Genomic DNA, 15663 nt, shown 5'->3' with positions numbered 1-15663 from the left:
TACTAATCATCAGAATGTTATTGTTATTTGCAGTATCACAACAGTTCAGTCAAAGTAACAAAACTAAATTACTTCATTGTTTTTATAACCCCCTTAACTACGCAAAACATCAGTGATAGCCTTCAAGCTACCTCCGGCTATTTCTGGGTGAAGTGGTTGACTGGAAATCAATGTAAGGCAGCTACTTTGATGTGTTGGCCATTTTTGCCACAAAAACAATAGGTACCTCCTTAAAATAGATAGCAGTTAAATTTTAGACAAATTTCATAATCATGTTTAGTTAAAGTCTTGAAAGGTGTTCTCTAATTGACCACGTATACTTTAATTAAGGTTGGTAGCCAGAAATTTTAAGGCTGAACTGAAGCACTTAATTTTTGCTATATTACTGAACGTTATCATTGAAATTTGCGAACACATTATTCTTCAGATAAAGTCCAAATAAAACATTTCAGCAATAAATCTGCACAAATTGTGTAAGGAGAAAACAGCTTTCGTAACAATTTAGAAGTTATGAAATTCAACAAGGAAACACATCCCCATATACACATTAAAGCATGCTGTCATAAAGGCTGAATCAATGACCAACATGCAGCAAGGAAACAAACCCCCATGTCTTATGAAGTGCCTCAATTTCCAGTTGATTTGTGCAGCTCCAACACTAGATTCACTAGAATCAGGCCTTACATTCAAATTTCATGACTTCTATGACGTTTCTGTATTTTCACATTAATTGCCACTAAACTCACGGCAGTACGTTAAATCTAGCAATCATGGGTGTAACTAGCCTTTAAACCACATCTTTAGATTGCAATGCTTTCCTACGTTGATTGATTCAAATATAACCACAACAATGTTCTTGCTTCTCACCTTTATTCAAGTATTTCACAGCAGTTGGCTTACAAATTACAGTAAAAGTATTCCAAATTCCAAAGTTTAAAAACAAAACATTTAAATAACTTATTATCTCACACTAATGCGAAATTCAAAAAATGGAAAGTCATTTTAATACAATGCTCAGTAACTATAGAATTCAATATATAGCATAGTTAATGTTGCAAAGCTAAGCATTCAAACAAAAATAGACACACCTTTATAGAAACCAAAACAAGACACCAATGACTAGGAAAATAAATGTACAAATACAACAGCCAATGCTGCTTTTCAAAGGAATTCAAGCTTATTTATGATGAATCCCATGTTCATCTTCATGACCTGGCATTCCCATTTTCAGTGGAGGTGGAATTATGAAACATATGACATAAACCAAATGTGAAAGACAAAATACAGCTGCTGTTGAAAGGAATCTAGATAATGTGCTGACAAAAGGGGGGGAAATCAGATAAGGGAGGAAATTTAAAAGATTATTAAATTTGGTACAACACACATAAAATCATTGTAGGTTTTGTTTGATGCTACCAATGCTGCTACTGGCACAGGACGTTAAATTGCAAATGGAATAGAGAACAAACAAATCATTTCAAAAACAGTAAGGATGCAGCAGTTCCTGAGACCTATTTAACCCTTTTTAATCAGAAACATGCTACAAAATTCAGCTATGTTTTTCAACAAATGTACAGTTTGTAATAACAATTTCCCAAATTTGCTCCATACAAAATGCTGTTAGTTTAGTGTAGTTTAGATTGTAAAATACCCTCTTGCAGTTATACTTTTTCAATAAATAGGTAAGGAAAACATCACTGTGAAAACATAGGTCAATGAAATTTGTGTGAGTTCCTATTAGTCTTATTAAATTTTTATAAACTTTTTTTCTCAATATTTTAAATAGATAGTTCCCAAGCAGTCATTTACTGAAATTTATTCAAGTTGGGAGTTCAAAGTTCAGTTGGGAATTCTGAAGAGCACTTTGGATTACTGCAGTTTCTTGAAGCCAAAACTTTGCAAGTTGTATGAGGAATTGCAAAAATGTTTTATAATCAAGTACCTTAGCTTTAGAAAGTAAACTGTAGTATGCACACACTACTTACAGTATTCAGTAAACACTGATGGTAACTGGTAAACTGTGGGACCGAAAAAGCTGAGGTAGCTCAACATATAGCTGCAGTAGTCCAAGATCACTGTTCTTTCATAAGTGAATATGTTTTGCATATTTTGTTGTAATGCACCTTACAGTTTGAAGAGGCTGTAGTGGATATTTGGATAGTGGGTTTTGTAACACTGGACCTGCAATTGTATTAATTCTCACATTCTGTGCTTAACAAAAAATTAAAATGCCGGCTTCAGTTCAGAAATAAAGCCTACACTATAACAGCGGTCAGTGGCTTTAAAATTACTCCAAAATTGCATCCAGTTACTCCAGCTATTTATCATGACGCAAGCATCAACAGGGTTTAATTCACTACAAAATGAACATTCAAAACTCCAAAATCCATCAATATAAAAGCGAATCTTAAGCTAAATGTCGTCAAAAATTAATAAAATAGGCTGAATCACTCTATCCAGTTTCTTAAATTATGAAGTTCTGCTCCATTGCATTCAATGATGGCAAGTTTGTGTTGGGGAGAATAACCAATGAGAACCACCTTTTTTATATCATAGCACCAGACTGTGCAACAGTGATGGCAAGTGGTTTTGAGTGTGTAATCTCAATCATGTCCAGTTTGGTTCTGTAGGCTGGTCTGTTCCAGGCACCTGAGACAATAGCACCAATTCACAAAGAGAGAGATTAAGACCAAGGCTCTGAATGTTGCTGAATGGCTCAGAAGGCTGCTTCCCTGCAAGCAGTTTATGTGATGAACCTGTTCCTCTTCAAAGGTTCACAGGAATGTATGAAAGGTCTTTAATAGATTTTCCATTTCCTACATCAAAATCACAATGGTGTCAATAAGCAGCTTGCAAACTTAATAGCTTTGCTAGAATACTACTTAATCTGGCAGCAAAGAGATTTGTAGTGAAGTGATAAAGGATATGAGCATCCTTTTCAATGAAAACCATTTCCAGTGTGTAACCTTTAAAATAAAATAGTAATTTTTATGCGTTGCACAATGATTCTAGCTATAAAAACAGATTCAAAAATAGAATTAACTCAGCTTAAAAAGAAATATTTATGCAGCCAGTTCATGAAATAGTAAATTTGATGAATGCTTTGTTTCAATACAACCTGTAGCCTTGCACATTATAAAGCGGTTTAATGTTGTCAAAGATATTTTGAGGTTCACAAATGGTCTAGGCTTTAGACATGGTAAAAGTCATGGATTAGCAGACTCAAAGTGATGTCTGGCTACAGCTGGCACCAAAGTTAAATGCTCGTTTTTAGAGCTTTGTTTATTAAAAGAAAACTTTTATTACTGTACACTATTATTAATAATTACATAAATTCATGACCAGAATGTAATCAATCTACTTACTTATTTTTCAATAACTATTCTCTCAACATCAATAATTAGTGTTCAGATGTCTTTACACAAATAATTATCTGCATGCCAAGTAATGAAGCTCATGTTATTAACCACTTGACTGATTAAGCTGTTCAGGCAAGTCACTTTTAGAAGATAATCTATTCTGTTCATATTCTTACGATAGTACACTTCCATACTGAATGAGTAGAACACTGACTAGACTTTCTGTTACAATTGCAACTTTATACGGACTTAAAAGAAATGTATTCTATAGGATGGGATGGTTTGGATGTTGATTCATATAATTTTCACCATATCTGTTGAAATTAATGCAAAGTGACTGGTGTTTTGCACTGACAACGCAAAGAAGTCTGAATTCAATCTCAGGACCTTACGAAGACCATTAGCTTACTCAATTTTATCATCTACAAATGTGAGATTTTGTTTTTGAAACCAAGGAGCAAGTGATTCCACTTGAAATCTTCCCATTCACAGCTATATGGTTTCTAGTTTTCAAATTAAAATGTCTTGAGTCATGCTTGAGCCACTATTCTCCAGCACACATTTAATCAATTTAAATCCATGTATTGGAACCTTCTTAAGGGTTTTCTACATATTTAATTAAATAAATACATTATTCTCATCGATCCCTTAACCATTGAAGTGCTGTCTTTGCCTGAACTGTAACTATCATGTGTTATTCATTCTACTCAAAGTAAATGACTATTACCAGAAATTGAGTGCTAGTACCAAAATACACTTGAACAATTGCCAGACACAAAGGTGATCATCACATTTAATTTAGTTTCTCAAAAAAAAAACACAACATGGGACAATTCCTGATAACAATTGTGAAAAGCACAGTCTTTTTTGTTATACATATAATAAAAATAACAATTTGTGGAAAATAATAGTTAATATTCATAATTTTCAAGTGAAGCTTAGGCAATTTATTTTGTTAGAACAAAGTTAAGTTTGATTCAGACTAAGCATGAGATGGGATCACTGCATTATAACATTGAGGAATATTACCTTCACTATCAGTCACTAAAATGACAGTTAACATTCTAATCAGAACAAAAATCACATCAGGATTTTCCATCATCCTATGCTGAACACAGCCCAGAATTAAATAAAGCCTCTGATGGTTACACAGGTCGTTGCCTACTAAATAAAAGCAGCACTATTTGTAACCAGATTTTTTAATACAAGAAATAAATTCAAACGTGAGTTTTAAAAGAACTAGAAAAACAAGATGCTTTATAAAGGAATTAAAGAAATGTTAAAGAAATGCTGCATCATTCACACAGTTGAATGGCCAAATTAGTTGCAATATCCCACAAGATGGCTGAAGTAAACATACAAAATGCAAAGAACTCCTAACTTTCAAGATATTAATTTTTCTGTTAATCCAACTGTAAACACATCCTATAGGGTCACCATCAGGATGAATTTAAATTACTGCTTACCTCAAGTAAATGGGTTTTGTCATATTCCTTGCGATGACGATAGATGCATTGACTAAGCAAAGAATAAAGCTTTTCGAGTTGATCAACTGTAAAATTATTGCTCGTCTTAGTGGCCAGCTGGAGGATATGCTACAAAACAATATGGAAGTTCTCATTAGGTTACCTTGACTTCTGCAAACAAAATAACTTCAGCACAGGAGACATGATCATCTAGGCTATTAGATCACCATCTTTGACTTCAAAACCTTTCCGATACGAACTCATCATATCCATTTTAAAAAGAATATTTCACACTCCCAACAGAATTTGAATTTCATGAAGTATTGGAAATCTGATGTTTAGCCTGAAATAAATCATACAACCTGGTACTCTCACATGATGAAAAGATAAACAATTCCCAAGGATATCAGCAACCAGAAAGGACTTAAATAGTAACATTTGGTTTTTGAAACAAGAAGTTAAATAATCTGAATACAGCTAAGGTCCAAAAAATGCCTTCTGCTCAACTTAGCAAGCCATTCAGTTCAAGTGGGTACAAATGCTGACCTTGCTCATGATACTCACATCCCATGAAAGGATTTAAAAAAATGCTGCTAATACTCAGAAAAAATCTGAAGAAAGGTACACTTCAAAAACATATGGTCCCTTAAACGTTGGAGATGAAGGTAGGCATGATCAAATGGCCCCGACATGAGAATATTCCAAAAAGCGAAAATATCTTAGCCAACCTTCCTTCTGTGCCCAAGAGACTAACTGACCATTCATCTGATTGAAAATGCTTGCTTTATGCAAAAATGACTGGTGCTTTCCCATTACTTCACCTACAGTAAAGTACAATTCTTGCATTCAGTATATTTCTGACAAATGTAATGCAGCATAAAATGAGTGAGAGTTCTTTCGTGTCCAACGATCCATTTACACTTGGATTAAAACGTACTCAATTCTGGGCTGCTCAAATGTAAAAAGAACAATGCCGTACTTTGGAGAACACAATTCCACTACTGAGGCTATTAAGATCATAACAAGTGTGTTGCAGCATTCGCACTCAATCAAGTTTGAAGATGGTTTAAATTCCATTTTTTGCATTTGCCCAGAGACAAAATTAGCCTGGAAAACCTATTAACCTGGCCTTAGTGTGAACAAAAACCTGGGCTTCTCCTTGGAGAATGACTTTACTCAGTCAACTCCTGAAGCAGCTGAATAGTAAAACTTTCAAACACATTCACTGAATTACAAATCATCTTTAAACAGAGAAAAAAAACTAATGAACTGTGGATGCTGCAAATCAGAAACGAAAACAGAAATCTCTGGAAAAACTCAGCAAGTTTTTCTTTCCTCTTCTCTAGCTGATTGAGGACTTGATGTGGAGGTGCCAGTGTTTGACTGGGGTGGACAAAGTCAAAAAAGTCACACCACACCAGGTTACAGTCCAACTGGTTCATTTTAAATCACAAGCTTTTGGAACATAGTCCCTTCACCAGGTGAAGGGCTCACAGAGTAGACGCTGAGAGATATTTTCTGCAGAGAACAGAATCTAAAAACAAGGGTACAGTCTAAGGATAAGGGACTGATCATTTAGAACTGAGATCTGGAGAAATTATTTCAAAGGGTTATGAATATGTGGAATTCTCTACCTTAGGGTTATGGCTGTTCCATTGTTGCATACAGTAAAGGGTAGGATAGACAGATTTTTGGTCTCTCAGGAAACTAGGATATGAGAAGCGGGTAGGAAAGTAGAGTTTAAGCCCTCCACTGGCCATGATCGCATGAAACGGAGGTATAGGCTCAACAGGCTACATGATCTATTCCTGCTTCTTGAATTCTTGTAAGTAAATAAATGGCATTGGATAAATTAATGGGATGAAATAATGGCAACAAATTCCCCTGGATCAAATGGCCTACATCTTAGAGTTTTGCGCAAGGTAGCTTCAAAAATGGCAAATATAGTATTTTCAATTTTTCAGAATGCTTAAGGTTCTTTAACAGTTCCCAAGGATTAGAAGGTGGTAAACACAATCCTTTCATTTACCAAAGGAGGAAGAGAGAACAGGAACTACAGACTAGTTAGCCTAATATCAGTAATTGGTAAAATACTAGAATCTATTTAAGGACATAAGACTACAAGATAAGAGCAGAATTAAGCCACTTGGTCCATCAAGTCTGTTCCATCAAGTCTGTTCCATCATTCAATCATGGCTAATATGTTTCTCAACCCCATTTCCTGCCTTCTCCCCATAACCCTTGATCCCCTTACTAATCAAGAATCTATCATCTATGTCTGCCTTAAAAACACTCAATGACTTGGCTTCCACAACTTTCAGCAGCAATGAATTCCACAGATTCTCCTCTCTCTGACTGGTGAAATTCCTCCTCCTCTCAGTTCTAAAGGGTTGTCCCTTCTCTCTGTGGACGTGACCTAAGGTCCTAGTCTCTCCTACTCGGGGAAACATCATCTCCATGCCCACTCTATATCCATGCCTCTCAGACAAAGCAACAGGGTACTTCAAAAATCAAGAACCAGTGGATGTAATTAATGCACTTGGACTTTCCAACCATATTCGATAAGGTGCCACACAAGAGGTCATTATATAAAATAAGATTCTTGAAAATGCAGAAAATATTAGCATGGACCAAGAATTGGTAAATATAGGAAACAGAAGTTCAGAATAAATGGTATATTTTCAGAATGGAAGGCTGTAACAGCAAGAATCACTACTTAGGGCTCAGGTATTCACAACCTATGCTAGTGAATTAGATGTAGGGACCAAGTGCAAAATATGCAAGTTAGTGGAGGATACAATACTTGGTGAGAAAGTTAATGTCGAGGAGGATACAAAGAAGCTACAGAGGAATATAAACATTCAGGTAAGCAAGCAAGAATACTGACAGCTGGAACACAATGCCACAAAGTATGAAGTTATTTGAATAATAGAGTCAGAGTCGTAGAGCACGGAAACAGACCCTTCGGTCCAAGTCGTCCATGTCAACCAAGTTTTCAAAACTAAACTAGTCTTACTCGTCTGTGTTTGGCCCACATATCTCTAAATCTTTCCTATTCATGTACCTGTCGAAATGTCTTTTAAATGTCCTAACTGTACTTGCACCTGCCACTTCCTCTGGCAGTTCATTCACATTCGAACCACCACCTGTGTTAAAAAGTTGCACTTCAGATTCATTTTGGTAGAACAGATTGTGAAAGATGGGGAAAATGTTTGCTTTCAGAATGACCTGGATGGACTTGCACATTAACCAGAAAGTTCCACGAAAACAGCAATTAAGAGGCAAATGTTTGTTATATTTTGCCACAATATTTGAAGTACAAGAATAGAGAAGTCTTGCTACAATTATACAGGACATTGGTAAAGCCACACCTGCAGTACTGTGAACAGTTTTGCCCTCCTTCTTCAGAGAAGGACATGCTTGTCCGTAAGATAGAGCAAGGAAACTTGAGACTGCTTCCTGGGGAATGTCTCAGGAGATGAGCTTGAAGTAGATTCTGCATATATTCCCTGGGGCCCAGAGTAATGAGGGATAATCTAGGTTAACCATTTAAAATCCTTGTGGGACTAGAAAGGATAGATGCTGCAACATATTTCCCTGGCTGGTGATGCTAGAACAGAGTTTTGGAATAAGGAATCAGTTGTTTAGAATTGAGATTAAGAAACATTTCTTGATTCAAAAGTCTGTCAAGCCCTGGAATTCCCTACCCTCAACTGCTGTGAATACTCAGTTGTTGAGTATGTTCCAGACACAGATCAATTTGCTTTTCTTGAGTATTGAGTATTAAGGGATATAGGAATAGTGTGGTAAGTTGAGTTGAAGTCAAGACTCAATCACGACTTGTTGGATGGTATAACAGGTTTAAAGGGCTAAGTGGCATACTACAGCTCCTATTTTGTATGTTCTTACATAATCCTCTTAATTTGTCAAGGTATTTATTTGCTATGATGTGGATAGGGGGAGGAAGCACCCAAAAGGCAAAAATATAGGCACAGAAATATGACAGATAACTCCGTAAATAAATGCAATTCAAAACATTGTAGGCAGGTATTATTCCAGTGATTCTAATCTTGTAACATCTTGGCTGTCTCCATAATACGTGGACAATAAAAATGTTGATTAATATTCCAAATGGCTGTTGTATTCTTAAGAATTCATGAAACAATAACACAACGTAAATCCTAGGATATTTCTTGCAAACTGAGAATAACTCCCGAGATGTTCAATTATTCATCAACTTACCTTTAGTCGCACATGGTCCAAAATTACTGGGGGGATGGGTTCTGAAGAGTCTTCCAACACCTGCTCCATGTGCACAACTGTCTTTTGTTCTACATGTACTGCATGACCTGTTTTCAACCTGCCCAAAACTAAGGTACATTTTTAGTAAATACAATGAAATTTGTTTATTCCCAGCAGCCAGAGATTGTACACTAAATAATTTTATAGTTTAATACAAAGACAAGCCCTCTTTTTTAAGGAGAGCTTCAACAACAGACAAAGCCATGTAACTTTTCAATAAATACAGAAGTCACAGTGAAATCTTGTTCACTTTAAACCCTGGCCAAACTCAGTGCACTTGTCTCAGCCTATGGATTCGAAATCCTGCAGAGAGCCCCCAATTTGTTACGATCCCCACAGAGACCATTACCTTTAAAAAGAAATTTGAACTTTCAGTTAATAGTTTAACAGATTAAAAGACAAGATATTTTAAGACATTCACTGTAACAACAAAAAACTAAAAGTGTTAACTAAATATTACTTTTGCAGGGAACTTAAACTTCAAATATCAGAACAAGCTTTTAACACAATAAAGAAAGCTATATGGTACACCGTTCTTTAAGCAAACATTCAAACCTCAACGGCTCAGTCCAAAGCGATTCTTAGCTACTTCTGCTCTTTTCCTTTCTCAGTTTAATAACTTCTAACTCTAGAATAGTCCTTTGTGATAACAGTATTATTCTTGTCTTAACTCTTTATGAAGTTAATCTTGATAATCAGAACATGAGTTTTCCACCCACATTCCACATTCAAACACATTTTTGGCCTCTAGCTCCTCTCCCCCTCTCTCTTCTTTCCACATCCCCACTAGCGCAGACAAATGGCAGTCTAACCTTTATTCAGTGATATTTACCCCAAAAGCCTGTAACGCCCAGACACAAAAATGGCTTCTTCTGTACCCTTCCCATCTCAAAGCCCATTAGCATGATAATGCAAATCTCACCGATCTTGTATCCTAATAAGAGGTATTGATTAGTTTTCCTTGACAGACAAGTATCTTTCACATTGGAACTAAACAGACAACTTAAACTAGAACTCAAGTATTCTCAACAACTTTCTGGGATATCGGATACTTGCATTCTAACCACTGTCAACACACGTGCTGTTGCCATTTTCTCCTTGCATGTTCTTCTGAGTAAAACAATCTGGCCCCCCCTTTAATCTCAAACAAAGAAGCCAGCCCTGCTGTCAGGCAGATTTTAAATGACTTTAAATGTCACATGACTTTCTCTATTTTTCAAGATAAAGACACAGTCCTAAAACAATCTTATAAGCCTTATAATTATAATTCTCAACAATGTGTTATGATATATTTTCTTAAATGTCCATCAATGGCTTATTTCCCACCATCATAGTCAACTCTGTCTTCATACCATTGCAACTGTACCTTTGAGCGGAGGCAGTGATGTAGTGGTAGTGTCAACGGATTACTAATCCAGAACCCCAGGCTAATGTTCTGGGGACATACAGTTGAATTCCACTGTGGTAGTTGGTGAAATTTGAATTCACTAGAAATCAGGAATAAAAGATGGTCTAAAAGCAACCATGTAACCGCTACTCTCATTAAAATCTACCTGTTTCACAAGAAAATCTACCATCCTTACCTGATCTGGCCTGTATGCGACTTCAGATCCATAATAACATGGTTGACTTTTCACTGCCTTCAGGGCAACTAGGAATGTGCAAAGTTTGCTCGCCTAGCCGGGGAGGCCCTCAGCCCATCAGTGCATTTAAACCATGGCCTTTATTTAAGTTTAAGGCACTAGCGTTCAATCAAAGTGTCTCACCGGCCAGTTTAACATGAAATTCTATTATTTTATGATCCAAGAAAATCCTTTACCTTGAGGTTGGTAATTAATGCTATCTCATTACATATTACCATATCTAAAATACCTTGTTTCCCATTTGACAGCGTGTTTCCATTTGCATATTGCTTTAATATTGTCCTAAGATACTGTCCCAGATAATTTGTGAATTTGCTGTGGAGGTTACTTTACCAATTTGACTTGTCCAAACTCTCGTAAGATTAACTTCACAATTTTTTAATACCTTTCACATAATCCCTCATTAGTTCTTTATTAATGCTCTGTCATATGGCATAGCTCCTACAATTCCAACTGTCTTCTTTCACTTGTTATTTCTCATGCCCATTCAAAGTCATTTTGCGATAATAAGGAGTAGAGCTGGATGAACACTGCAGGCCAAGCAGCATCAGAGGAGCAGGAAAGCTGACGTTTCAGGTCTACACCCTTCTTCAGAAAATGCAAAGTTATTTTGCGTCTTGATCTTCTAAACCAAGATCATTTCTCACAACCATATTGCACACATTCTTTATTTATTGAGCTGAGGAAGGGGTGGGGGGAGGGGTTATATGCGCACAATTGTTGGAGATGCCAGGTGAAGTTGAAAAAAATGGTTAACAGCCATAGAGATTGCATAGAGATTTATAAAAAGAGGCAGAGAGTACAAACCAAGGAAGATACAGCAAACCTTTTAAAAATACTGGTTACGCCTGAACTAGAGTAGTCTGTCAAATTTTGGAAACACACTTTTTAATCAAGGATGTGAGGGTAAGAGAGAGCACAGAAAAATCTATGAAAATAATTCTAGGAATGAGAAATATCAACCATGTAAGGCTAATGAAGTTAAGGCTGCACTCCTTAGGGAAGAGCAATTTCAGAGATTACTTACAGGTGCTCCAAATTAGGAGTTGCCTGGACTGAAGAAACAGGGAGAAACTTTGCCCATCAGTGGGAGGGTCAAGAATCAGAATACACTAATTTAAGTTTGGCAGAGCAACAGAGGTGTTACAAAGGAAACTTTATGGTAAGAGAGATAGTAGGAACTGCAGATGCTGGAGAATCTGAGATAACAAGGTATGGAATTGGATGAACACAGCAGGAAGGCTGATGTTTCAGGCCTAGATCCTTCATCAGAAATATACGGTAAGAAATACTTTGAGAGTGTGGTAGTAGATTTAATCATGGCTTTAACATAGGGATTAGTTAAATATCAGAAGAGAAAATAATTGCAGTGATACAGGGACAGAGGCTAGCTAAATTGTTTAAATGGTAGCCCAAATAACCTTCACCTGTGTTACAACCATTCTACAATTCTAACTTCGTCTCTCTACCGTTTTCTGTATTCTGATCCAATTCCCTGCTGCACACTACGTGTTTCATCCCTTCCTCTCAAATACTGTTCATCATTAGCCCTAACATGACTCTGCATAACCGCCTTGTTCTTTGTCTAACTCTTTGGAATTCCCCTCTCACGAACCTTCTCCACCAGCTACTCAACTTAAAGCAGAAATTGCTGGAAAAGCTCAGAAGGTCTGGCAGCATCTGTGAAGGGAAAAACAGAGTTAACGTTTCGGGTCCGGTGACCCTTCCTCAAAGTTCTTGTTCCGAGGAAGGGTCACCGGACCCAAAATGTTAACTGTTTTTTTCCTTCACAGATGCTGCCAGACCTGCTGAACTTTTCCAGCAATTTCTGCTTTGTTTCCTGAATTACAGCATCTGCAGTTATTTTGTATTTTTAATTTAAAGCAGACACTGACTCTAAACTCTAAACTCTACTTTGCATACAGCAGATCACTATTGCCTAATAGCTGCAAGAATAAAGTAATCAAATTTCAGTCTCAGTCCCCAGCAAGAATGGGTTCAAGAAAAATAAAACACTAGAAATTTGACATTAATGGATAAATATAAGAGGTTTCAAAATAGAAAATTCAAACAATTACAGCTGCAGTTGAAGCAAATTGCAAAGCAAACTATAAGAAACATTCCCCTATAATAAACTGATACAAATCATGGAAAGTGTTGACATCCCTAGAATCCAAGTCTTCAATTTTAAAAGTAAAATTTTAAAACTTGTACTTAGACGGCTTGAACAGCACTGACTTTCACAATGTTCTGCATTGAACAACAAAGCTTTTGCAATAAATAATTAACCCAATGTGAAACAACAAATCAGCAACTTGTTTCCTGGTCGCCTTCCTTTTTAAAGGAGGCACTTTTTTTAAACCTTTATTGGAAGTATAAAAAGTAAATCCAAATGAATGAAGTTTATTATTCTATATCTAATTAGCATGACCCAGTGAGGTATATAGCAGATGAAATGCAGTGTAAAAGTTTCTCTACTGTATGCCACTGCATCATTTCCAACTCAAAATATTGACAGTACCTGTGTGGCCCTCGGCTTTTCCCACCAGTAACAGTTAATATCTAGGAATGTAGACTCATTTATTAGGAGTTTGCTGATAATTATCTAAAATCTCCACAAATAATTGTTGCAGTTCTCATCATGAATGACTCATCTTACTGGAGTGGGCTGGATTTGAATTCTAGTCTCAAAGATAAAACAGTAGTTTTAAGTCAGTCGCTTTGTCATCAATAAACTCATTTTACATTATTAACATGAATTACTTAGTCTTGTGTACCACAATGTGTTAAAAGTTAACTCAATTCTGTTTTGCGCCACATTACAAAAAAAAACACCCAATGCAAATTTTTTTTACCACTGTGATGATTATAGATGGAATTAATTTACACCTGACAAAAGCATATACATCAGGCATTACAGCAATTTCAGAAATTTAAACCTGCGTACTACAGATACAATGCCTTTAAGTAAATAAAGAGGATTACCATCTTTTTCAGGTCCTAGAGATTTTAGATCAACATCTTCATTTTGTGAACACTTTGTTGCATTGGCTGCTTGTGCTGCACCAGTGACAGCATGAGAGCTATCTTCAACCAGTTGCTTTTTGTCTTTTTCCATTACAGGTAACTTTGAATTTGGCACAAGCTGAGTCATGGACTCCTTGGTAGGTTCACATTCCTTTCCAGGTTCATGTTTTGCATCAGACAAATCATTACCAGGTGCAGGATTACCAGATGTGCACGTCCTGCCAGCCAAACATTCTTGAACAGATTCACTTTCAGCACTTGCCATAGATTCATCACTCCATGAACACTCATTAGGTACCAACCTCTTGCCAGGAGTGCATGCATCATTAGGTACACACTGTTCTCCTGGAGCAGCATTTGATTTTCTTATGGAAAACTCATGATTCCCATCTAATTGATAGCCTGCACAGTCCTCTTTTCTTGTGGATTTAAGGTCACCACTCCCTTTTTCCATTGTACCATTTTCGAGTTTATTTCCCACCTGGGCAACATCCATGATGTCACACGATGACTCATCATTGGTCAGGGAGAGTTCGCCGTTCTCATGATAATCTGTATTCACTTCCAATTCTCCATTCTCTGCTAGCTCACTTTCTTCACCTTGGTCAGCATCATGTTCGTCATTTTTAACATCATCGTCCTCTTTCTTGAGGTGAATCACCTTCCTCGGCTTTTTAATAATACCTCGACCCCATTTTGAACGTCGACGTGGTTTTCTTTTAATGTGAACTGTTGAGTAACATGAAACTGAAATTACTATGAAATACTAGTGAAACTATTCATGTGGCATTACTACTAGACTGCTATAAAGGCAAATACTTCTTCATATTAAAAACCCACAGTGCAGTAGTATGAATAGAAACTCTCAGCTGGTTACACTCAACATTAATAAATTATAACTTTAAATGAAACAATTCCTTCTAAGCATTACAATTTTGTTTACTTCAATTTAGATCCATGTCATGCAAAGTAACCGGTTCTAAACATTGCTCTATGAAATGCACAGACTTTTTAGAGCAGAGGAACAAAGATGTTCCATAGGATAGTGCATGTACAGAACTGGTTAAGTTTTATTTAGTTTAAGGTTTGAATTTGTACTTAAAATGGAAAACTGGTTGCTAAAATAGTAATGTATTAACTAATTGTTCAGTTACTAATACGTTTATTGTGGAGCGAAAAATTTCATTCCAAGTTGCTGCAAGAAAAAATGTAAAATTTAATATCAAGAACAACTTGTATTTATATAGTCCTTTCAAGAGAAACAAAACTGCCCAAAGTGGCATGATGAAACAATTATTACACTACTTTAATTGCATCTAATCATTAATATCAAAGCTTACACCTGTTTTGTATTAGATAATTTCTTTACAGCTGCATGGAATACACTGGAGCAGTTGATGTTTATTGCAATTAAGGAGCTACAACCGCAGAGCACTAAACCATAAACTGATAATTCATAAATTGAACAAAGCTCAACACTAATACAAGTCTGACATAAGGTTCGGTTATCAATGCAGGCAGTAAGAATAAATGCTAGGTAACTGTTTGCTTGGGATTTCTACACTCATGGTATACAAATCATCATACAATTCGCAAAACTTGCAATATTTGGTAATGGAACAAAGTACCACCAAAAATACCTTCCAAAGACTGATTTAATTAAAAAAAAAACTGAAAAACTGAACACAAATTTTTTTTAACTATTGTGCTTAGTCGCAACACTTACTCGTATGCTTACATTCCCCATTTGTGGTACTTGCTTCTAAATTCCGTGATGAGTCTTGAGCTGTATCTCTTTTTGTTTCTACATTGTGACTGGTTTGCTCTGCTACTGATTGCAAGTCTGTAAGAAAATAAACAAGCATA

General features: G+C 36.2%; 1 protein-coding gene across 1 annotated transcript in view; it reads right to left on the bottom strand.

The window, feature by feature from the left end:
• Positions 1-851: 851 nt before the first annotated feature.
• The window catches only part of atad2b (ATPase family AAA domain containing 2B), a 91653-nt gene continuing 76841 nt past the window's right edge, over positions 852-15663 (bottom strand). The window contains exons 24-28 of the mRNA XM_048597120.1: positions 15524-15640; positions 13756-14526; positions 9068-9195; positions 4826-4954; positions 852-2816 (exon numbers count right to left, since the gene is read on the bottom strand). Of these exons, the coding sequence (XP_048453077.1) occupies positions 2775-2816; positions 4826-4954; positions 9068-9195; positions 13756-14526; positions 15524-15640 (1187 nt within the window). The 3' untranslated portion in view covers positions 852-2774. The remainder of the gene's footprint in view (positions 2817-4825; positions 4955-9067; positions 9196-13755; positions 14527-15523; positions 15641-15663) is intronic.

The sequence above is a fragment of the Rhincodon typus genome, chromosome 5, assembly GCF_021869965.1.
Source record: "Rhincodon typus isolate 14 chromosome 5, sRhiTyp1.1, whole genome shotgun sequence".
NCBI lineage: Eukaryota > Metazoa > Chordata > Chondrichthyes > Orectolobiformes > Rhincodontidae > Rhincodon > Rhincodon typus.
Note: the sequence above shows the minus strand (reverse complement) of the source record. Positions and strands in the feature narration are given on the sequence as shown.